Genomic DNA, 23274 nt, shown 5'->3' with positions numbered 1-23274 from the left:
CAGGTGTACCTTCATCCTTTGTTCTACAGTTTAACCGAGGTGTCAGGAAGCACCCCATCGACTGCTATGAGCTCCACACGACCTCGTCACACCAAGTCTATGTCATCGTCAGGGCATCCTTCAAAAAGCACACTGCCCCCCATTGACGACAACACAGAGCTTAAAGCCAGGTGAGCATCCAGACATCATCACCTGCAGTAGCTGCAGCTCGTGGGCAACCCAAAGTGTGTATTTTAACATGGAAGTCTTGTGTGGAAAAACAGTGGTACTGGATCGTCTAAATTCCACCATGTGTAGTGACCCCCCTAATGTATGCAGTCTTTTGAAACATGCAGTGTTTTCTTTATTTGGGGAGTTTGTGGAGTGATTAATGCGAAAAATGCTTCCTCCCCTCCATTAGCTGGCTGATGTACCCTTGAGCAAGGCACTTACCCCACCAATATGCTCCCCGGGCGCTTGATGCTGCCCACTGCTCCTGTGTGTGTGTTTCACTGCATGTAATTTGCCGGGTGTTGCATGTGTGTGTTCAAGTAAGGATGGGTCAAATGCAGAAGACGAATTCAGTATGTCTATGTAAAAAATATATATACTGTCAATAAAGCTGATTCTTCTTGTTCTTCTTCTTCTTCTAATGTTTGTTTGTGTTGCAGCTCCTCTCCTCGGGGTCCCTCCACCTCTCCGTCTGCACACAGTATTAGCACCCCGGAGAAGAACCGTTTTCCTCGCGGTACCACCAGTCGCAGCACCTTCCATGGAGCTCAGCTGAGAGACCGCCGCAGTGCGACTTACAACGGTCCCCCGGCTTCACCCACACTGTCCCATGACACGGGGGCTCTCGCTCAGCAACGCAGGGGCACCTCCACTGGGATCATCAGCAAGATCACCTCAAAGTTTGTCCGCAGGTCAGTGGAGACAAACTGCTGCACAAGTTATTCATTACTTATACTTAAAGCTTTTTGCACATGTGTCTGCAGGCCGCCTGAACGTTTGTTAGAGGGTGAAATGAGTGATTTTTGTTTGCAACGAATGCCACTTGGATCAAGTGGCAAATCAATTAGCTCTGGTCAAACTGTGGAAAGGTCAACACAGACCTGACTGGCCTAACTAGCTCAACTTCAGTCAGCATCTTTACTGTGTGTCAGATGCCTTCATTGTAACTGACTTTAAACAAAACTTTTTATCACCTTCTCTTCACGTGAACCCTTAACATGAATCTTGATATGTTTCATATTCTTAATATATTAATTTGTGTATGTTTTTATTCTTAGCTTAGGGTGTTAGAATGCTAAGTTTTGCTAATTAGCTCGTAAACAACGTAGAGCTGGGGTGGATCAGAATAGTTCTGCAGGTACTTAGTCATAAACCAAAGCACTGGTCAAACTGAAGTTGTGACTATTGGCTGAAAATGGGTAGTATTAAATCCTCTGTGGGATAGAGAAGATGCTGATCCCACAGACATTCAGAGCTACATTGAGATATTCTGTTTGTCTTCAAATTGCATGCAGATAGATAAAAAAAATTCATCCATTGATTTGTGTGTGTCTGGTTAGAAAATTAGTCCCCAAAGCCAAGCTATTTTAAGATTTTTAAGGAATACGGTGTTCATATTATTTCATGTAATGTTTTTGCAGCAGTGAAAACAAAAAAAGCATCGCAATCTTTTCCCGCTTCTTTGTAACAGTTACACTCCCTTATCCCTCATCCGTATTTGCTGTTCCCACGCTTAGTTAGCTGACTGTACATCCACACTGTTACCCTTTGCTGTCAATATGACAAGTCAAAGGATGGAACCTCCTCATCCATACAGCAGTTAGCTCCTTGTGTCACCTTCACGCTGGCCCATCTTGGTAGAGGATCACAGCTTTCTCTCCTTTTCTCCCCGCATAGAGCTCTGTCTTTCAGGTCGACCCGGAGGTAGGAGAACACAACGTTTGCTGACTTTGGCCCATGTTTCCTTAACCCCTTCCGTATTTGCCCACTACACCACATCCTTGCCTACTGACACCCTTGTTGTGCCGTGTATTTCCTTCCCTTGTGCCCACTGCCTCGAGAGCAAACCTCACGGCTCACCAGCTTTTGCCGTACTAAGTTAAGCCACGATATCTGCTTCTCAAGCCGCTGGCTTTGCCTCTCCTTACTCTCCCCTGTCTCCATGCAGAGCTTAAGAGAAAAGAGCAGACAAATTATTGTAGGCTGAATCAAAGATTTAGAAGCACTTTGCCACTCCTTACAGATCAGTGGGGATTAAGGAAAGGTAGGGCACAGAAGATGGGATGATGCATTTGATTACTGTGAAGGAGCTTCTATAGTATGTGCCTCAAGAAGTCACAGTCACCTCATTGTGTGCTGAACCCTGATACCCAGGACTGTGGTTTCTTTCCTGGCATGATGCCTGACAACCCTTCTCTGTGTCCAGTGATGATGGGGACCATGTTGGTTGCGGGTGGGGGGAACCAGCCTGTGGGTAACTGTAACAGTGTATTCCTGATTTATTTCAGGGTGCCTAGTGAGGGGGAGGCCAGTGCCAGGACAGAAACACCAAGGTGAGAATATGATTGAGATGTAAATTACGCAGAGAACCTGTAACTAACCTCTGCCTAACTCAACCTCTGTCTCCCCATCTTTTTCTGTCTTCTGTCTTGTTTTAGAAGTGCATCAGGTGATACAAAGGATGAAGGTGGTCGGGACTCCAAGCCTCGCTCGCTGCGTTTCACCTGGAGCATGAAGACCACCTCGTCAATGGAGCCCGCCGAGATGATGAAGGAGATCCGAAAGGTTCTGGATGCCAACAGCTGCGACTATGAACAGCGTGAACGCTTCCTGCTTTTCTGTGTCCATGGCGACGCTCGGCAGGACAACCTGGTCCAATGGGAGATGGAGGTGTGCAAGCTGCCCCGCCTTTCACTCAACGGCGTGCGCTTCAAGAGGATATCGGGCACGTCCATCGCCTTTAAGAATATCGCCTGCAAAATTGCCAATGAGCTCAAACTGTGACAGCAGATGGAGTCCCAGTCAGTTTTTGGTGAGCTCTGGTTATGGTCTCATCTCATCACTGGATTAGTGTTGACTTACAGGACAAAATTCAGCACTGAAGTTCCTCACCGCGCAGAATCAGGGTGGACTCGGCTGGTAATGTGCAATACTGGCCATGAATGTACTGTACAGGGTAGTGGATCAGAGAGATATCGCAAGGTTTAACCTCTGTGATGGAGAGATAGCAAAAACAACCCCGCCCCCCCCCCTTTATTTTGTTTCTTCCGTCCAGCCCTCTCTCTCTCTCTCTCTCTCTCTCTCTCTCTCTCTCTCTCTCTCTCGTCGTTCTCTCTCTCATCAACCCGCTGCTCCTCGTCATAGAACACATTCATGTAACACATGCAGTATGCAACTGAAGATGATCATCCTGCAATAATGTTTTCAATCTCTTTTTCTAAAACGCCTACTACAAGATCTACTTTCCTCGCTGAATAACCATTAAAATTACTGAAAGCTAAAATAGCCGCTTTTCCACCTGTGTTAAGTCAGTATATAGATCAGGCTGGAGCCCATACTAAAACTATGTAAAAAGAGAATTGTACTGTATGCATAACATCTGCAGGTACTGTATTGTACATTGATTTTATGTTCTGTACAGAATTTTATTGTCAATACTGTCTTTTTTTCATGGGATTTGAGTTCTTTCCTAATATAATTGATGTCTCTTAAAGCATTATCCTTTCAGTCTGTGAGTTGTTTTTTTTAAAATTGTTTTTTAAGAGCCACCATATGAAAATAGTGTTTTTAATTTTATTTAAAGAGCACTAAATTATTTTGTTGAATATTAAGGGATGTGCTCCCTTGCCTTTTATGTTATATTTTATTTGCCTACAGAAAAAAACACTAAGTTGCACCACATAGACTTGAGTAGTAACTTCAGTTAAAACTGAAAATGTGTTCACTTTATTTTTCTCTCAGCAGTAGGGAGGTGATTAGGAGATCCTGCTGCAATTGCACAAGTTTTCCAGGGTGACGTGTATGAACATGAGAGTATGCACCTGTGTTTCTTTCGTGTTAGTTTGGTAGTCCTCAATTACAAAAAAGCAGGGTTTAAATTGGTTTACTTTAGAAAGCAGAGGACAGGATGTTTTTATCCAAAGGATTGAAGATGCATGAAAAGTCAAACAATCAACATGAAAGAAGCAGTTTGTCTGGTGGAGCCTTTCTAAAGACCCTGATTTAGTCCTGCCACCAGTGTGATTATGCAGGTACTTGTGTATCTCCTTGCTTGTGTTTTTCTTTTCTTTTTCTTTTTTTTTTTTTAATTCGACGGATTTTATTGTATTTATTCCATTACATTGTAATGTGCTGCTTTGTAGAATTGAGGCGTGCACTTTGTTGGAGAAAATAAAAAGGATTTTATTTGTTTGTATTTATTTTATTCAATTTCTGAAATACACAACTAATTTCTAGATTTCCCTTAAGCAGTGAAGTCAATGTGTTAGTGTGTGTTGATTTGCTCTGAGGATCTGAGCATTTCACAGCCGGGAGCTCAAGTGAGATGTAACATTTAATAATGTAAATTTTTATTGACTGTAAATAGCATGATGTTAGTCAATGACTTCATCCTAATCATGACACAGTTGACGTATTTTGCATACATGTTAGTCAAAGGTAAAGCATTATGAACAATTCATTGCAGTTCCTTTAAGTGTGTGAAAATAGTTCCAAGGTTGCCCAAAATGTTTTCCATACTTCTAATGAAAAACTTCAATACTTTAAACATTATAAACCATTAACAATAAAAATGTAAGTCACAAGGATTTACAGGTAGATTCTCACACAACATTTCTGACATTTTCCAAACTATAAACCTAAGTTTAAAATCATTCTCCTTAACAAATATGTATCTAACTGGTGTGGTCCCTCTTAAACTTATAAAAGCTTCATTTACAAATCCTGTAGCATACAAGTGGAAAGACAAAAATTTGTAAACATTTCATTTTGGCAGATTTGTTCAACATGTTAATAGGTTTAAAAAGTATCATTTCATTATTACTTTCTGTAGATAAATATATGAGATTACAAATGTATAAACATCGTTGAATGACATTAAAAGCTGGACACAAAAAAGAAAACTGGCCAATGCAAGATTCAATGGATTAATGAGCATGGATGCTGCATTCATCAGAATGGGATGGTCTGTGTGAGGCCTGGTCATGCATTAATGTCTTCTTAACATACTGGATCTAATCCTAACTCGAGAAGCTTGCATTCAACTGCACATGCATCTCAGTCAAATATATTTGGTCGAGATATATGCAATTAGCTTTAAATGTATCATGCTCTGATTGCAATGGAAAATTAAAAAAGAAAAGAGTGATGCATGCCTTGCTCAAGTTAGAATTAGATGATTATGCCTTTCAGTGTTGTTCAGCCATGGATCTGCTGCAACAACCATCTCTAAACACAGAGACCACTCAAACAACAGCCAACCAGTCAAGAAGACAATCGCTCAATTGCTCAGATCAATGACCAGGTGCTCATAAATCTGAGTTTTTCCTTTGAAACTTGAGGCCAACAGGAACTGTCGGTTGTCTATGGAGACTGGAGAGAAGGCCCTCGGCGCCTGGATGTTCAGCTCCTGGAAATGGACAAACTCGCCCTTCTTGGCATCCCAGCGGTACACCTGGGTGAAAGAGTAATCACTGCCTAGGATGGCATACTGCCAACTGCCCACAGTGAAGGGCTGGAACACCATGGAGCCACGAGAGGGCATGGTCTGCAACTCTCTGAACAGGGACCCTTCCCAGCGCATCACTTTGGAGTCACCAATGAACCTCGTCAGACAGATGAAGAGGTCTGATTTGACCTGAAAATGCTTCACAGCATAGACGTCCTCCATCTCTGGGATGTCGGTGCGTCTGTCAAACAGCTTGGTGGTTTTGTTCCACTGGTAGATGACCGGCCTCTGGGAGCTGCTAGACAGGATTAGGTGAGGCTTGGAGGAGATCTCCATGTACTCCACATCAGTGTCACGGTACCACGGGTGGAGAGACTGGTGAGAGTAGAAGCCATTGCCGTTCCACTTGTAGATGGTGGTGGAACCAGCTTTGGAGCTGTCTGCTATGACGAAAAAAGATTCTCCATCAATGCGGAATGTCTCAACATCGTTCGGTTTGCGGATTTTGAGGATGTCAATGCCTTGGAGCTTAATAAATTTGTTGGCCGAAGTGTCACGCTTATAGATGTGTGAGCCACCAAACAGCTGAGCCACAATGATAAAAAGCTGGTTGTCAATGACCAGAGGTTTGCAGATCACTGTGGATGTGCCTGGTGAAGAGAGAGGATAGATTAAAAACAACATTCAAAAACAACGTCTCCATCTTGTGGTTCCTCTCCAAATCTCATCCCCTCGTTTTAAACTCACACAGGTCATTCACAACCACACTGCAGTACATTTGAAACAACTTTTACTTACTGTCAATATCGTCATAGTTTCTGAAGACCATCTCCACATGATCCCATTCTAGAAAGCTGCATTTCCCAATGAAGGGCTGGGCAAACACCACATATTGGTCATTCCCAAAGGAAAACGCCTCCACTGATATCGATTCAAACTTTAGGGACTGGTAGGAGGCAAACTCTGTGAGAGAAACAAGAACACATAAAATGAGCTCAAAACCTCAGGAGAATATGGAATGAGTGTTAGAAAGGGTCAATTAAAACATTTTCTGTACTCCACCTGTGGTGATGCAGTCAAAGGACTGCGGCGCAAGATCATTAATCTTCTTGTCCAACTGTGAGACCGGGCCTTTACAGTAAATCTGATCCACTGTAGCATTGGTGCTGTATATCCACTCAACCAACCACTTCAGCTTACAGTCACAGGTGAACTGGTTCCCGCGCAAGTCTCTGAAGAGACAAAACCACCTAACTAACTTCCAAATGCTTAAAGCATACACAGGAATGCTCCTAGCTCTTTGAAAGGATTCCATTATTAAATACTGCGATCATACTGAAGTATAACTGCTGGCTTTGCTCTGTGAGCCCTCACAGCTTCACTCTGCGCACTCATTAATATCAAGAAGGGCTATAAAGGAGACGTGAACATCTTCAGTGGGTGATTGATGGCAAAGTATTTCTCTTGCTCACCATCACATGTAATTTTAATGGTGCTAAAAGCACCACTCACATATTTTTCAAGCCTTGGCAGAAGTGGAATAATGATGCAGTGATCTATATATAGAACTGATTGCCCACAATAGCATAAATTTTGCTTTTAGTTATGTAACACTTTGCAATGCATCTCTTTGTTTCCAGACAATGCAGGACTGAAATTCATACTTACACTTTTGTCAAGGCCTCAAGACCCTTGAACAAATCTTTGGGCAGAGTCTCCAGATTATTGTAGGCCAGACTCCTGTAAAGAAGGGAAAAAAGGCAGCTGCTCTGTGACAGTTGATCACATGTAAAACCCACTGATCTTGTTTCATCGTCTGTTGAGTGGACCTCCCCCCATCCTTCCCTCTTCATACTATCTACTGATACGCATTTTCAACTGCTTGTCTATTAAGCTTCTGGTGCTTTCTCATAAAATGAAGGATAAAATGTGGATGTGGTTACACAATGTTTCCTTGCAGTAAGATATAAGGATATCTGTTTAAAAGCTTTGGCACTGTATTGCCACCCTGGAGACTGGAGGCAGGAACATTGCTTATTGTGAGTTTGAGGAAACATTAAGTTATTTTTAGAGCTGCCTTCTCAGCCATTTTATGGCTTTCTCTCCCACAAAAATGGGGGGGGGAAGTACATATGGCTGTTGAGAAGATTGCTACAATTCATTTTCTTCTTTTTCTCAGAGGTTTATCTTCAATTTCAAGACATCACTTTTTTTCAAATCTTTAAGTTAATGGTGCAAACCACTTTTTTTATGTCTGTCTAAAAGAAATGAATGGGCAATTGAAGAGAATAGATTTTGCTTACTAAATCTGCAACAAAATATGATATAAGCGGCCTTACTCTTTTGAATTTTATTGATTTAAACAGGGAAGGTGACAGGATTCGCTTCATAATCATATTAACAGCACAACACATTTTCCAGTATGTGTGGCAAGAAATGTTGCGTAATAAACTCTGTCAGCATTTTACCGGAACAACTCTTTCACCTGCGGATAGATTGCACCACCTTCCACTGGGACAAATAACGTAAAACTTCTTTACAGTCTCTCTCTTACAAATAAACCATCAATCTCAAATAAAATCATCCAGAAATTACATTATCAATTGCATGTTAATACTACTTTTTGATCAAGAATGACTCTATTTCATACTTACAGATGCACTAAGGTTTTCAGTCCACGAAAAGCATTTGGCGAAATCGACTTGATCTGGTTGTTTTCGATGAACCTGAAAAGGTGCAGAATGAATATATGAAAAGTGAGACAATCTCATCCTTTAGAAACAGCTTTCAGGATATGTTAGCCTCATCTACTCACAGATACTCCAGATGAGGAAGACCAAGGAAAGCGTCCTCGTTTATAGATTCCAGGTTGTTGGCTGTGAAGAGCCTGTGTATAGAAATCCATGATATTTCACTATTCCTGCACACAGATTGCATAATGGCAAGCTGTTGTCCCACAATAGCAGCTGTATACTCTGGAAAAAAATTCCTCTTAATAGTAACCCAAATATATCAAAGACAAAGATCAATGCTCTGCTAGGATTCCTGCAGTCTTACATGTTTGTTTTGAAGGACTCAGTCAATACCACCCCATGAAACGGGAGTCAAGGGGATTCCCTTCTTCAAAAGGAGGGATTCCCCATGAATACAGGTCTGATGCACAATATGCACACATAGGTTTCAAGGCAAGACTTGGATGAATACCCATTAGAGAGAATAACTCTACCATGAAATGAAAAAGCATGCAGGGAGATCGTTTAGAAAGGTCATTTTATCCAGAACGATGTTTAAGCTCCCCATTTCCTATCAATACGCTACATTCATTGAATTAAAATGTGTAGCATCAGCGGAAGGGAGATGTCTTGAACATTAAACATGGCGTTGATCACCTCACTGGGGACTGACAGCATGTAACAAAGACTGAAAAGCTCCAGAGAGATTTCTCACAGGAGATGAAGGGCAGGCGTGTGGATGAAGCTCTCCTTCGGGATTTCAGTGAATTCAGACTTGACGAATGATCTGTAAGGAAGGAGGGACACGACAGACAGACATGTAGTGATCAGCTTTAAAGCACACACTGTCTCATACGAACAGTTATTCCAGTCAATTCCTTGCATATGCAAGACTGTGAAACAGCAGCAGAGAAATTCACGTCTTAACCAAAAGATATTGTGCTTTGTAAATCTTTGTAAATGAAAAGCACTGGTTAGGAATTTAGTGTAAGACAATGATAAAGACGACTTACAGTGATATGACATCGGGGGGGAAGCTGCGAGGGATCAGTCCTGCGCTTTCGCACAACGCGTTATCTTTGGTACATGTACATAATGGGGGACAGCGGGGCTGCCTGGCTCTCTTGCTGTCCACTAAAAGTAAAACAGACGCCACTACAAGCAAACCGAACCAGGGCGATCTTTTAGGCATCTTGCATGTATTTTCCATCCTTGCGAACCGCTGCCTGCACGACCTGCGCGTCAAACAGCCCTTCACATGAACCAGGGTCTCCGCTGAGGCTCCTTTCCCACTGCTGCCCCTGCTGCTGCTGCTGCTGCTACCTGGAGGCCAAGCGACGCGCTGTATGCTCTTGTTTACCTCCGCTCCGGAGATGATTAAAATCGGGGGCCCCGTACGTCCACAGCGCTGTAATCACACTACAACCCCAGACATAGTCATCACCATCGTCTTCTTTGACAAAAATGAAACCAAAATCAAATCCGCGCTGTAGTGGCTCAGGAAAATACCAGCTGGAGAAGTGAGAAACGCGATGTGACGGCAGGTGGGGATCCCAGCGGGAGCAGACGGAGCATCTCCAGCCAAAACCACGCCTATGATTTCAGTGAACGCCACGCTCGCCGTGTGTCGAGCACCCGGAGGATTCCGCCCAATAGGCGACGGAATTGTGCAAGTCTTGGTGAATCAGCTGAATAAAACGAAGCCCCGACATGAGCCAGCGGATTGCTGCCTGTGGCGCAGACGCACACGGGCTTTCTATGCGGGAAGCGGTTGGGAAACCGGGTTACAATTGTCACCACGGAGACAGCTGTAGTTTTGGCTCGGCGTGCTCCACTAGGCTGCCAACATCCTGCCATTACATGTCTTGTATTTTTAATGCAGCTGTGACCTTTTGTTTCGCTCTAAATGTTCTCATGCTTGTTTTAATTTATTTATTTATTTGCACATTTTGGGTTTGTTTCCTGGTTTGCACGCGGTTTCCATGGCGACTGATGGATGCAAGATGTGGCTGCCCTGTGATAGAGGGGTGTGGGGAAGCCCTCCTGTCATCCTGACATCTGCTCTGCCTCAGTCAGCTAAACCCCATCCCCCTCCTGCCGCTCACAAACAAAGGGCAGGTCTTTGCTCCCATCCTGCTTTTCTGCATGACATCATGTTTGTTTCACTTCAATAATCCAAATAAAAAAACCCCACTCCTTTCTCCTTTTTCTATTTTATTGCCATGAAACATTCCCCTCGCAGTTTTATTGCATTCTTCTCCTCTTCTGTGCCAGACATAACTTGGGAGCCCTATAAGGACTTCTTCTTCATAATCTAATTTCTCAGATCCCTCCAGAGTTGTAAGATTAATATGTTTACTCACTGTGCCTGGCAGGCCTGCATGTGTCAGACCGTTCTGGGAAGAAACATGTACAGCTGTTTTTAAAAGGGTTCTCAATGAACACATGCTGCCCTGGGCCCTGATGTCCTTACACCATTTGATATCCAGTGATAATATGATTTTGTGTGGAAAAGAGGCTTGCTCTGGGGAGCTGGAGGTTTTGTGGTATGCTGCATTGCTGCGTTAAAGGCAAAGGACGAATAATAAGTATTACCAGTGAGAGAGATACTCAGGCTTCTGAGGAAACTTACAGAAGGGAATTGTTGACAACAAGAAGCTGGAAGGAACAGAAAGTAACAAATGTCTTATTTTCACCAGCAGCTTTTGGACTCAGTGGAGAACACTGGATATTATTGTTTTACTGCAAGATGATGGGTAGTGTCTGTGCTTCATAAATGTCATCATTCATCACTCAGAATAGAACACACACTGTCCAGCAAGTATTCCATCACAGTGATTGTCCACTGCTATTGATACAGCAAAGTCTGTGTTTTTGGGACATGATTTTTACTTTTAGGATCTGTGTTATTTGATTTCTGCTGCTGATAATCACTATATGACCTATTAATCTGCATGTCCTCATAACTAAAAAAGTATATATATTTTTGAGCATATGAAATAATTATCATATTTCCTAAGCAAACCTTCTCTTTTTGATGTTACTGGCAGTAGATGATTTGAAGGAGGATGAGCAGGATACCTCCCCCTTGTTAGCAAAATGTCCAAAATTGTTTCCCCTTTGTTAACCTGCCATTCCCCCCATAGAGAGAGAGAGACAGAGAGAAGGTAGCAGCAGAGAGGTTGTTTAGTTGAGTAGTTGCGTGACTCACTGATCCTTATGTGACTGAGTTTTGTGCAAATCACAACCTACAGCCCAGATCACGACAGAACACCGGTAGCCAAACTGTGCCGCGGAGCCCATAGTGCTGTCCGTGGTGCTGAAGTAGCTGGTGGATTTGTAGTTGTGCATTTCCGCCTTTCTGGATCTGTAGTATTCTCTAAACTAAATACTATAATATTCATTTCCATTTTATAACCCACGTACTCTACAGAGTAGTGTCATCTTCATAATAAAAGTGACAAGCAGCAACGTGTAGTCAGGGAAGAGCAAGAGGATCATAGAGACACACCGCTACCTGTAGTCTTCCTATAGTACATCTATAGTCATTCAATAGTGTCTGTGCTGCTGAAAATATACCCGCAGACCAAGTATGGGAGGTGTACGTGTGTGTGTGTGTGTGTGTACACCGAATGGCTCTGGAAACAGGCTTTCTGCCAGTCTTCCCTGATGGACTGATCTCCCCACTAGAGGGAAATGTAGAGCCTAGGTAGTGCCTGTCAGAGGTGAACTGATGTGTGAGGGCTCACATCTTTAAAATGACTTCCACCTAATGGAGAAGACCATTACTTTTTAGAACGTGAAATGAAGTTAACTCGTGGTGAGACTTTACAATTTACATTCACACCAGAGGCTAAACTTCTCTGCCTTTCATATTTCTTCTTTAGGATTGTTAATTTTAAATTAATTACTTACGGTTGCCTGTATTATTATTTATGCAATTTTAAATAACAGTAAAGTAGAATCAACATTCATACAATTCTCCTAGTTTACTATCTCTATTGTGGTACCAAATAAATGTGTCTGTCCTGCTCCTGTGTTTTCCCACCAGTGAAAGCAGCACATCGAGTACACGCTTGCTTTACTGTTTGACCTCTGAACCTACATGCTGTCTTAAGGTTTCCTGTGAGTCCACAAAGCTGGCTTACCTCTTATGACGTGATTGACGGGGTTTTGTAACTGGGATACCCTCTATGAACTATGAAGTTTGTCACCTGCCTGAGCTAATCATATCAAAGGGATAATCACCTCTGGCATAAGAAAACACACCTTCATAAATGTACACGGCTCTGAAGTCTGATAATTATTTGGCACACAGTAGTTTACCATCACTGCGGAGAAATGTTTCATTATTATTCTTATTATTATTGCACTGTAAAAGCTGAAATAAATTCAAAGTATCACATTAATGTCCGTGTATAACAGCTAAATGAGTGGAGGTTCAGGTATGAGGATAAATAAAATGATTTACTTATTGTTTTGTTATTCCAAATAGATTTTTACAGTGAGAAGCAGCAGGGATGCAGTGATACCCTTTGCGTGCATGGGATCCTTCATAGGGATATTCGCATATGACGCACTACAACATCTGCTAACCATCCCTGCTGAGGTCAATCATGTCAAACAGTCAAAGGTCAAAAAACAGAGCTATGGTTGCATACTTTAAACTGTACTGTAACTGTAGATAGTGATATTGGAATTAGTGCAGGGATACACACCTTGGCTAGCTGCATTTATCTTTCTTCTGTATGTAATGTACACTTACATTTGGTGACTGAGTATGAAGTCAGAAACAGAAACCATTTGCCAGTCAGTAAGACAGATCTTTTGTAAGCTTGTTAGCAGTTGATTAAAAGGTGATGTTTGGTCAGTCCTCCTCGTTTAAACCCCTCTTTAGCTGGATCTAAGAAGTTGACACAGTGTACGCAAGGTCCTGTTGGCCAATCATGAAGTCAATGAGGGTGCAAGTCCCCATCGGGAAACTTGTTCTGCTCAATAATCAATGCGCTGCACCTAATCTGTTCTGGCATTGTATCAAAGTGCCGTTGACATGAAGCACAAAAACGCTAAATTTGTGCTGAACTGTCCTTGTCCCATATTTGCAAAAGGGCTAAAATGCACATCAAATTTGAAAATAAACTTTATTGACATTTTTCATTCATTATACATACTGCTATTGCACATATGATTATGTATTTAATGCTATACATGCATGATGGTTACATTTCTTTGCAAACATCACATTCACTGAGATTCAAAGTTCTTTAGGTTAAAAAGGAAATAAACTTTTGCATGAGAAAAGAAAATACAATAAAATCTGACATCTTTCTGTGCTAGCCAGATCTGTACTGAGAAGTGATTCGGGAAAACAAATCTAAACATTTCAGCTTTAAGAAATCACAACATATCATAATTAATGTGTTGTTTGACACCCTCCTATACATGGCTGCACAGTGTTTCAAGATGATGTCTTCCTGTGTCCTGTGCTACATATACTCTGGACATGCTTACATATGAGTGGGACAGCAGTATTTTTACTTTATGTAAGCAGGGGACTTAAAAAGGAAAGCCTCAGGGCTCGAGGTGGCTTATAAACAAATCCAATTCAGTCAAATCGTCTTACATCTCTCACCTATTTGCCTGGGACATATGTTTGAAATTTTGAAAGCACTCCTTGCAATAAAAAAGCAACTAGTAATTTTGTTTATTAAGCTTATTCTCATCAAAATAAGTGCATCTTATTCTAGTATTTATATTCCATAAATACTCGAGCTCGAACTGCATCATATATACAGTCTAATATTTCTATTCACATCATGTCCAAAGCTGAAGAAAGTGAGCTAAATATGCATATATCATATTCAGTATAAATATTTATAATAAAATACAAATATGTTCTCTTTAAATGACTTGAATATTTTTTTTAATATATACAAGAATAAAATTAAATTAATGCAGTTGTAACCTTTAAAAATAATCATTTAGTGATCTTTGCACATTACATTTCTTTCATCTGTGACCACATGCTCATGCACATACTCACACTGTATAAATACACATCCAGACAAACATCTGTAATTGCTTCGACGGTCTTGGAGGTCTAGCAGATGACACATGTCTTTGACTTCCCACCATCTTGACCCGCAGAAGGAACAAATGGGAGAGAGAGTGGGAGACATGAGACAGTGCAAATACACAATGAGATGGAGGGATGTGATTCCAGATATCGGTGCTCACCTTGTGGTTCTCCACCACCTTCCAACTTTTTCTTCTCGTCTTCGATCGCCTTCATCTTAGCCTCGTGGACATCTGCCAGGGCCTTCCACTCTCCCCTGTTGGTAGTCAGCCCCTCAAACATGGGGGTGATCTCTGTGTGGAAACGAGCAAACTCCTGCAAACATGCAGACATGGGTTTAAGTGCAGATACAAAGATAAGGATAATAAAGGAGAAGAGAAGTTGCATGAGGAAATTGTTGTTTTAAAAAAATACAGCTCTTGTTAGAGTATACACAATACTGTGTACAATGAACAATATTTTAATTTGTGTTTATGTACCTTGTACACAAAAGAACAGACAAAGTCGATAAAACCACACTGCATCTTAGGCAGCTCATCTGCATGATTTCTGTCCATCATTGGCTAAAGGAGAAGAAGGCGAAGAAGAAGAAGAAGTAGGAGATGTTGATTATTGTCATGATTTGACAAAACATTCAATGCAAGCCAAATACCAAGAAATATAACTTAAAGCTCTTACAATAGGCTGCTGCTCAAGGACTGTCCTCTCAAGGTCTCCCTGCTCCCAAAATTCTGCCGCCACCATCAGAGCAACCTAGAACCACAAGAACCAACAGAACTATAAGAACAGGTTTCTGACTGATGCTTTGTAACCAGGTGTCGGATGAAGGGAACACACCTTGCTTTGAATCTCCCAAGGCTTTGTAATGGCTGACAGATCACAAGCTGTCATCATCATTGCCCTGTGATGAAAATATGATAACACAATTATTGAATAACTTCTAGAACACCTTGAGCCTTCATATGGAGGGTACTTCACATGATAAACTGGGTACTTACATGATAATTTCCTTCCTGGTTGCATTGTTGGAGACATAGTTGATCTTCTCCTTCTCATCTGGAATTCCCTCCACACTTTCCACAATTTTTTGGAACATTGTTCTCTTCCTGAAAGAAGAGAGAGCCATCAGATGTTCTCTTAAAAGTCCTTGAAAATAACAGACATTAAATGTACTAATGTTAAATGTGAGATATGCAGTCACTACATATTATTCATGGACAGAACAACAGCACATTCCTGACATTCCTTACTTGAAGTAGAGGGCGAGATCAGTGGCAATTATGCAGACTTCAAACAGATGTTGCACCGTCTCAAACTGACGCTTCTGAAGGTTTTGGAAGATATTCAGATTCTGTGAAGAATAGCAGAAGAAAGCAACATTTCACTGGTTCCCTATAACAAACTGAAAATAGACTTGTCAAGTCAAACCCCAATGGTTTAAACACAAAAACAGTAAAATACGAGGACCCACCTCATCCTCCATCAGCGTCTTACTGTACTCAAGGTGATGTCGCTCCATAATTGAGGAACTGTGGAGTTTTGCCAGCGGGGATAAACTCCTTCAAGAGAGCAAATTTTTTTCACTGTCAGTTAGTCACTGAAGTCATCTGAAAATGACCCATAAATTTCTTACTTTGTCTGGTAGAGATTGTTGGTTCCTCTGTGGTCAATATCGTGGCAGAATCCTGCAGCAACCATAGCAAAGGCCTCGAGATCAGAGTAATACTTCTTCAGTTTTCCTGTCTGTTGAGGAGCGGAGAAGACAACCATGTGTTATGACGTACAGCAGAACAGGTAATAAAAGAAATATTAGTATGAGAAACCAGACTCACCAGCAGCAGAGTGAACATGGTTTGTCCAACATTAAAGCCGTGCCTCCAGTTGTGGTAGGTGATGTCACGGTATCCCCTGCGAACCGTGTACATCCACCGTGTCAGGATCTGCATGACAGAAGTTACACTAAGTTAGACCTCAGACCAAAATATTTCGCCTTTCCCTGTGTGTTGAGTGTTTCAGAAGTGGTGCACTGCCCCAAACAAGCAGACAGGCATGGGGTAGTGAAGTGAACATAGACAGGTTTCCTGACTGCTGTACACTGTACCTCAGCAGGGACTTTGAACTTCTCTACCACACCCAGCTCAAAGAAGCAGCGGATGCCACACTTGATGAGTTCAAACTCTGACAATGGGAAGTCACTGAAGCGGAACTCGTGCAGCTCCACAGTCTTGGCATCGGGGATGCTGGCTTTCTGCACATTGGAAACAACACAACAGTTAGTGCGTCATCTCAAAAAAACTGACTTTAGGAGGAGCATCGTACGGCACTTATAGTGGTGCTTACCAGCAGTTTGTACATCTCCTTCTGGTCACAGTCCTCTGGTGCAGAGCCAAACTTTTCTTGGGTGTTCTGTGAGGAAATTGAAAAGCTTAATCTACTGATGTGTTTTCAGTCTGGGTGAAGTGATATCAGTCAACTGGAGCAGCAGCCTACCAGGATGGTCTGCACATCAGTCAGTGTGGCCTTCGTCTGGTACATGAGCATTTCCTGGGCAACCTCTTTCCTCCACTCTGTCCTGTTCAGTTTGTCATATGTGTCGCTATTCAGGGTGGACCAGCCAAGGAACTGTGTTAGAGCCTAGGGACATGGACAAAACAGTGCATTTAATTCTCTGTATTGTGATCTAACTTAAAAAAGTGAAATAAAAAATATGATACTGCTTTAACTTTATATAAAAAGACTAGTATATTTTATAAAGTATTTATATTGTAAATTAAATGAATACACGTTACCTCAAAGTATCTTGTGCAGTGCATTATGACAGGATTAGAAAAATGTAATGCTGAAAGGCTCAAACAGTAAGATTAAACAACCAAACTAGAGATTTTTTCCCGTACTTCTGTAATCTGTTCATCGTTCTCGTCGAAGGGTTTGCCATCTTTTCTGTTGAAGAAAGTGGCAACACCAACAATTTCTTCCTTTTTGTTGACGATAGGGAGGGAGAGAACATTCTTAATCATCCACCCAGTCTCATCCACCCCTTCTTTCTGCAAACAAATCAAACAGAATATCCAGATTGTTTTAGTGAGGGGCTGTGTTGTAAAAAAACCGAAGTGAATTTAATGGAATACCACCTGTCAGTGAAGAATGTCTTACCTGAAATGTGAAGTACTCATCTCCTGCAGCATTCATCATGTTGCAGATCTAGAAGTAAAGAAAGCTAAATTGTGTTTGGACATTGGCAAACCAGTGAAAGTGATTATTTAAGTACTGTAGGGTTTACATTAAAAATGGAACCAAAGTGGGTCTTACAAATCCATTCTCAGCCACATATGAGGGGAGTCCGCTGACCAGAGCCCAGTGATCGGCAGGAGGACCGCTGTGATTTCAGAAAGGATGAATAACTGGGCATCGTCTTATTAGAAGTTAAATATATGCATATAAAGCTATACAATGATGCTAGATACAGGTACAGCAGTACATCATCATACTTACGGGATAACTTTAATCTCTTCTTTGTCTTCCAGTAAGTAGTCAATAATCTTGTAGAAGCTGATTTCCTGAATGTTTTAAACATAAAAGAGTGTTTTTGATCTATTTACAATCTTCACAAACTAGCTGATGAGAACTGGTGAATAAAAATACTGGTGTTGGACTTACTCTGCCGTCGGGCGTCTTAGGACCTTTGTATGGCTCCTGATCTCCTAGTTTGATTGCCCACTCATCAAAGAATTCCTGGTTAAGAAAAGGCCAAAGTCATATTTCCGTATTATTTATTGATATAAATGCACAACAGTCGCAGTGCATGGAGCTGCAGTCATATGAAACTGTTGTGAAAGTAGAACCTGAAATTCAGGCTTTCTTTAACACACCTTTTCTTTGGTCATGTCAAGCAGTCCCACAGAGTATCTCTCACACTTGATATATGTCCTCACTGTGTACAAGGCTTTGTGAAACTGCCTCTCGATATCCGTCAACTCCTCAAAAACTTTGCTGGCTGACCACAGCAACACCTATACCAAGGAGAAGAAGAAGCACTTTGTAACTTTCAGAGCAGCTTTTGACTCTTGTGTCATTCATCTGATTGTTTTTAATGCAGCTAGAAAATAATGATCTCAGAAAAACAATTAAGAAAGTGTTGGATTTATTACTGTGTATGTTTACCTGGCTTCTCCTGGACTCTACATCCCACATGTAAGCAGTGTGAGCTTGAAGAGTGACCACATTAGCAAAGTTCACATATTTATTGAAGAGCTGAAATGAAAGAGTACAGAATGATGTTGCTTTATCAGTCACATGTTCAGCAGATTGCAATCACTGTCCCCAGTAAATCTTTTATTAAATGGCCTCACAGTCACAGAGGTCATGAAGACTGGAGGCAAAAAAAAAAAAAATGTCTGAACTTCCCCTCACTGAAAGGATTATAAGTTGAGCTGTCATAACGCGCAAAGTCAAGCCTCTAAATATACAGGTCAGAGACAGGAAGCTGCTGGGCTAAAATTGGCAATTTCACCTCACAAGTCAAAATAAGGATGTGACCCTCATAGTGGATTAGTCTATCCAGTACAAATGGTAAAACCCTGCAGCCAAACCAAATGCACTCTGTTGGATTTTATCTCTGTGATCCATCAGGGCAAGCATATTAATAGCTAATATAAAAACGCTGTTACTGAAAATGAACATTCAGACCACTCACCTCCTGATCACTCTTTGAGAATTGATCAGCACCTTGTTTGTTGAGCGCCATGATGACACCGATTGGTTCCTTCCCATTCATGAGGGGAGCAGTAACCATGCATTTGGTGGTGTATTTGGTTTGCTTATCCACAAAGTCACTGAAGTGAGAGTCCTGGAAATAATATGGAGAACGGTTAAAGCTAAACAAACAACCCCCTCCCAAAACCAAAACCAAATCAAAAAGGCATGTCCATTGTAGATCAAAGCTCTGTTGAAGCACGTTATTATAGGAAGTTACAAATCAGCATTACAACAGACACACTGAAGCACGAGTGACAATTTAAGCTGACTGTAATTAACGTTAACTGTAAATTTTAGATAAAAAAAATTGCTGTGCTTCTGAAATCAGTGTGGTAACAGGTTAAAACTATTGAATCTTGAATGCACTTTCTGCTGCACTTCATCTCAGAAGACGTTTGGGTTTAATGAGAGAGTGGTACAAGATTAATCCACTATGTTTCCTCATCAAAAATCAGCAGCGCCGTTGCGCCGCACACGCACATTACGCACACGCACATTACGCACAGTGCGTAGAGCACCAAGTGCCAGCGGGGGCACCAAAAAATCAGGCTCGTGAAAAAAATCATCACAATAGGCTAGGTACTAGACGATAAACGATATGGCACCACAAATCATTTCTACTTAGGGCACCCAAATGGCTAGCAACAACGCTGATAATCAGCTGAGTTTATTCCACAAAACAGTTGGTTTGACCATATTCTTTGACCTATTTGTATCTATTTTGTTTGTTTCAGAGAGCTCACCTTCTTAACATCAGCAACATTCTGAGGCTTCTTGGAATGAGCCGTCCATCCAACAATTCCCATGTCGGTGGGAAACACAATCTCTACATTGGGGTTCACTATATTTTTATCGAAGGGAGAATTGTGCGTCACGTCGAAGAGGATCGTGGACAGCTCGGGGGTTCCATTACGAGCCCTGAAGCCAAAGTAGCTACAGCGATCAGCCTGAATCAGCAGAGCAATCCTCTGGAGAATTTTATGCAGGACTTTTTCCATTTGGTTGCTGCTCTGCAACTCCTTTATGATCTCAAATATGAACTCTGCCTCCTGGATGGTGGAGACCTCCTTGTAGGAAGCCGGATCTTTGACCTGGACCTGGTTGTTGAAGGCAGCAGTGATCACATCTGCCTTGACTTTCTTGTCATAGTACTCCTTGGCAAACTGTGGGTTGTTGTCAAGGAACTTCTCTACAGTGTCCTTGTCTGCCATGTTGTCCAAGCTCGGATAACCAATCCCTTCTCTAGCTGCACAAAAATGCTCCTCTCAGATGGGTGCAGCTGGGTGGAGGAGAGAACAGAGCAGTAAAGGTTGCCTACAGAAGATGTGGCAGAGTAGATCTTACTGAGACATTTCCCAAACTCCTCTGTGGACACAGGACCAAAGCAGCAGCTCCAACCTTCTCCACAGCAACAGAAGGTAGTGGCTTAGTGGGTAAGGGGATCCCAGGGGGCACTAATAACTGTGACGCAAGAGTCATAAAGCCTCTCAGCTTTCTTAACTTGTAAATCCAGCCACTTGTCATTTTAGCGTGGCAAATCCCATCACAGGTAACAGCTGAGTTATGGCTCCTGCAATATGACATGCACAGAAAGCAAGACGTCAAAACAGTAATAATTCCTGAGGGTTTCCTGAATGTATCTGATAAATACTGAGATCACTGGTTCATCTCTAGTTTAAATAAGCTGTATACTGCTTTGGTTGCATTGTGCTGGACAAACATGCTGTATGATTTTAAGAGGAGGATTATTGGATAATACCATAACAATAATACCAGGCAAAGAGGGTCAGAGGTGCCACTTGATAAAAGCTGTGTTTAAGTGTCTTATGATGTCTGAGAAGCTTTGTATGAGAGACGGTGATTAATGTGATGATACAGTGACACCTGGAAAGCTGAAATAACAGCAATACAGCCGGTCTACTGTGGTCTAATTCAACTACAGGCACTCCTCCAGGAAGAAATATGTGTTTATATCATGGCACTGGCTTTGCTTGGCAGCCTATGGTAGATAGCAGCCACACTTAAAAATTAACAAGATTAAGTGGGACTTTTAACTGCTGCCTGGACTCTAATGACTCTTCCTGGCATGCAAACTGCCGTTTATTAGTGTGATCTGGTTACAAGACACAAATATTTACTTAAAAATAGATGACTAAGAGGCAATGGTGACAGATAAACCTCTCACATTTTAAGAATAAAACACCATATGAGACAGATCAGAATTTGCAGAACAGATTATTATAAAATAATTTAATATTAATTAACCTTATAAAAACATGTACTCTAATACTGCAACACAAATTTCTTATTTGACATTTCAAGGTCAGATACATTTTTGTAGACTGAAGAGAAAGTGCCGAAAGTCACAAAATTTCAAAGATTTATTACAAAATGAAGTAACTTTATAGTGTTTGCGTTTTCGGAGAGGTTTCAGTCTTAAATGTCAGGACTGTTGCGAGAAATCAAATAATGTATCTTACATGAGAGGCATACTGTATATTGTTTTTAAAATGTCACCAGAGGTGCAGACAGTGTGCTGTATGCTTTATAAAGAGCCCTCAATCTGACTTGCTGTATCAAATTCCACAATGTTCTTTTCTCCGTGGTGCCACAGCAGAGTCTGGGATTGAGTGCATGAATGTCACCAAACAGAAGAACAAGAAATAAAGAGAGCTCCAGGACCAAAAGACCTGTAAAGAGCTTCATCTAGCCCCCAGTAAGAGCTAGTGGTCTCAAGGTCAAAGCCATCACCTACAACCCGCAAACAAAGGCGCATCACAGACAGGATAGGAAAGTCGTTCCAGTATAGATAAACTAAAACTGCTTTTCCATTGAATTTTATCTTTTAAAAAGGTCTTTCTTTAAAAGTGTGACAAGGATCCCCTGCAGCCAAAAAAACTCGACTATCTTTTAGTCTCTTTCTTCACTTTGCATCTTTGCAAATCAAAAAAAAAGACAATGAGCTCACTGGTAATATTTTGCTGTAACGGACCACAATTATGAAAATTGAAGCAAAGGAAGCACAGGGCAGTAAAGGCTAAATTTCACACACTCTCTTCACTTGAGTCTGGCCAAGTGAGAGTGCATGTATACATGCATTTCTGTGGAAAAGACTCAAAAATAAATGGGAAAGAAATACATCAATTGCAGGTGAGCAAGAGAAAGACAGTCACAATACTGCAGTTTAAAGTGGGCACAATCTGCAGCCAAAGCATAGCCTGGACCCTCTCCACACTGATGGAGGCCAGGGTAGTGACTGTGACACAGCTGCCCATACAGATGACTCAAAGCAGTGTGACAGACTTTATACCCCAGGGTCAACCACATAGTCCACCACAGTGCAACGATCATGCTGACAAACAACAGACTGGCAACAAACAAGCTGAGGGTCAGGACAGTCTTGTTGGCCAGAAGTCTGTGTTCACAGGTCACCAGGGTTGCAGCTTGCCATAGAGATCAGCAAGACAACAGTGATAGCCGGGGTGTCAACAATAGGGATGGAAACATGATTTAAGCTGTGCAGCTTGGAGAGCAAGCAAAAATAAGTTTCTAATGTAAAGTGAGTGGGTGTGAGGGTTAATATCCATATAGACTGAAAAAGATCTAGATCTGATATGCTTACTAATTTAATGCCAGAAAGGTCAATGGGCAAAAGCATCTGAAAAGGCATAAATTGATACCAGAGAAGCTGAGTCAAATATTACAAGATGTTCTTTGTGCTTTTGTCTTACACTGTGTAGTTAAGTTTTCTTGGATCACCTCTTTAAGAAAAGGTTTACATTTAATTACAACACACTACACTCTGTTGAAGTGATGCTGTGAAAATCTCAAATTATCTGCTGAGATCTAATTAGTTTGACACCACTTTTATTTACCCTGTGAATTAGATTACCAGGCTCACTTCCTGGTCATGATGTCATGATGTAGTAATTGGCTGAAAACAGGCTATGAAATGTTTAAGGATTTATTAAGTAGGAGATAAGAAATATTTATTATAAATTAGCCAAGACACATCCTCCTTTCTCTTAAAATATTTTGTCATGCCTTGTTTTGAT

General features: G+C 41.4%; 3 protein-coding genes and 1 pseudogene across 9 annotated transcripts in view; 1 reads left to right on the top strand and 3 right to left on the bottom strand.

Moving 5' to 3' along the window:
* The window catches only part of mark1 (MAP/microtubule affinity-regulating kinase 1), a 29441-nt gene extending 25036 nt beyond the window's left edge, over positions 1 to 4405 (top strand). For 4 of the 6 annotated variants that reach the window (XM_046401718.1, XM_046401719.1, XM_046401720.1 and 1 more), the window contains exons 15-18: positions 30 to 170; positions 651 to 902; positions 2499 to 2543; positions 2649 to 4405. In XM_046401718.1, the coding sequence (XP_046257674.1) occupies positions 30 to 170; positions 651 to 902; positions 2499 to 2543; positions 2649 to 2994 (784 nt within the window). In that variant the 3' untranslated portion in view covers positions 2995 to 4405. The remainder of the gene's footprint in view (positions 1 to 29; positions 171 to 650; positions 903 to 2498; positions 2544 to 2648) is intronic. The other 2 variants (XM_046401721.1, XM_046401724.1) reach the window with 1 other exon arrangement.
* Positions 4406 to 4537: 132 nt separating this feature from the next.
* LOC124065868 (leucine-rich glioma-inactivated protein 1-like) lies at positions 4538 to 10413 on the bottom strand. 2 transcript variants are annotated; one of them, XM_046401726.1, is made up of 9 exons: positions 9898 to 10413; positions 9402 to 9807; positions 9104 to 9175; positions 8472 to 8543; positions 8311 to 8382; positions 7325 to 7396; positions 6719 to 6888; positions 6455 to 6619; positions 4538 to 6306 (listed from the first exon to the last, which is right to left on the bottom strand). In XM_046401726.1, exons 2-9 carry the CDS (start codon positions 9596 to 9598, stop codon positions 5489 to 5491), a joined length of 1638 nt encoding a protein of 545 aa, XP_046257682.1. In that variant the 5' UTR covers positions 9599 to 9807; positions 9898 to 10413; the 3' UTR covers positions 4538 to 5488. The 2 variants fall into 2 exon arrangements, with proteins under 2 accessions (XP_046257682.1, XP_046257681.1); XM_046401725.1 differs by having other exon boundaries at positions 9402 to 10413.
* A 3662-nt stretch (positions 10414 to 14075) lies between these two features.
* LOC124065611 (cone cGMP-specific 3',5'-cyclic phosphodiesterase subunit alpha'-like) lies at positions 14076 to 21134 on the bottom strand. The gene is made up of 22 exons (XM_046401116.1): positions 19963 to 21134; positions 19158 to 19310; positions 18626 to 18715; positions 18334 to 18474; positions 18122 to 18196; positions 17957 to 18021; positions 17774 to 17840; positions 17618 to 17665; positions 17359 to 17508; positions 16955 to 17098; positions 16805 to 16870; positions 16566 to 16712; positions 16297 to 16404; positions 16098 to 16207; positions 15936 to 16023; positions 15715 to 15815; positions 15463 to 15570; positions 15302 to 15365; positions 15143 to 15217; positions 14944 to 15027; positions 14626 to 14779; positions 14076 to 14523 (listed from the first exon to the last, which is right to left on the bottom strand). The coding sequence occupies exons 1-22, from the start codon at positions 20428 to 20430 to the stop codon at positions 14489 to 14491; spliced, it is 2541 nt and encodes an 846-aa protein (XP_046257072.1). The 5' UTR covers positions 20431 to 21134; the 3' UTR covers positions 14076 to 14488.
* Positions 21135 to 22103: 969 nt separating this feature from the next.
* Positions 22104 to 23083, bottom strand: LOC124065615 (annotated as a pseudogene).
* Between the last annotated feature and the right edge of the window lie 191 nt (positions 23084 to 23274).

The sequence above is a fragment of the Scatophagus argus genome, chromosome 10 (genome assembly GCF_020382885.2).
Source record: "Scatophagus argus isolate fScaArg1 chromosome 10, fScaArg1.pri, whole genome shotgun sequence".
Classification (NCBI taxonomy): Eukaryota; Metazoa; Chordata; class Actinopteri; family Scatophagidae; genus Scatophagus; species Scatophagus argus.
This window is presented reverse-complemented; position numbering and strand designations above follow the sequence as displayed.

Coding starts and splice junctions, on each gene's coding strand:
- LOC124065868 (XM_046401725.1), bottom strand. CDS start 9,598: ATGGAAAATACATGCAAGATGCCTAAAAGATCGCCCTGGTTCGGTTTG. Junction 8,544..9,103: donor ACGCCTGCCCTTCATCTCCT/GTGAGAAATCTC, acceptor TTCTATACACAG/GCTCTTCACAGCCAACAACC. Junction 6,307..6,454: donor AAACTATGACGATATTGACA/GTAAGTAAAAGT, acceptor TCTCTTCACCAG/GCACATCCACAGTGATCTGC.
- LOC124065611 (XM_046401116.1), bottom strand. CDS start 20,430: ATGGCAGACAAGGACACTGTAGAGAAGTTCCTTGACAACAACCCACAG. Junction 17,666..17,773: donor ATGTGGCTGAGAATGGATTT/GTAAGACCCACT, acceptor CTTTACTTCTAG/ATCTGCAACATGATGAATGC. Junction 14,780..14,943: donor TCTGTTCTTTTGTGTACAAG/GTACATAAACAC, acceptor GCATGTTTGCAG/GAGTTTGCTCGTTTCCACAC.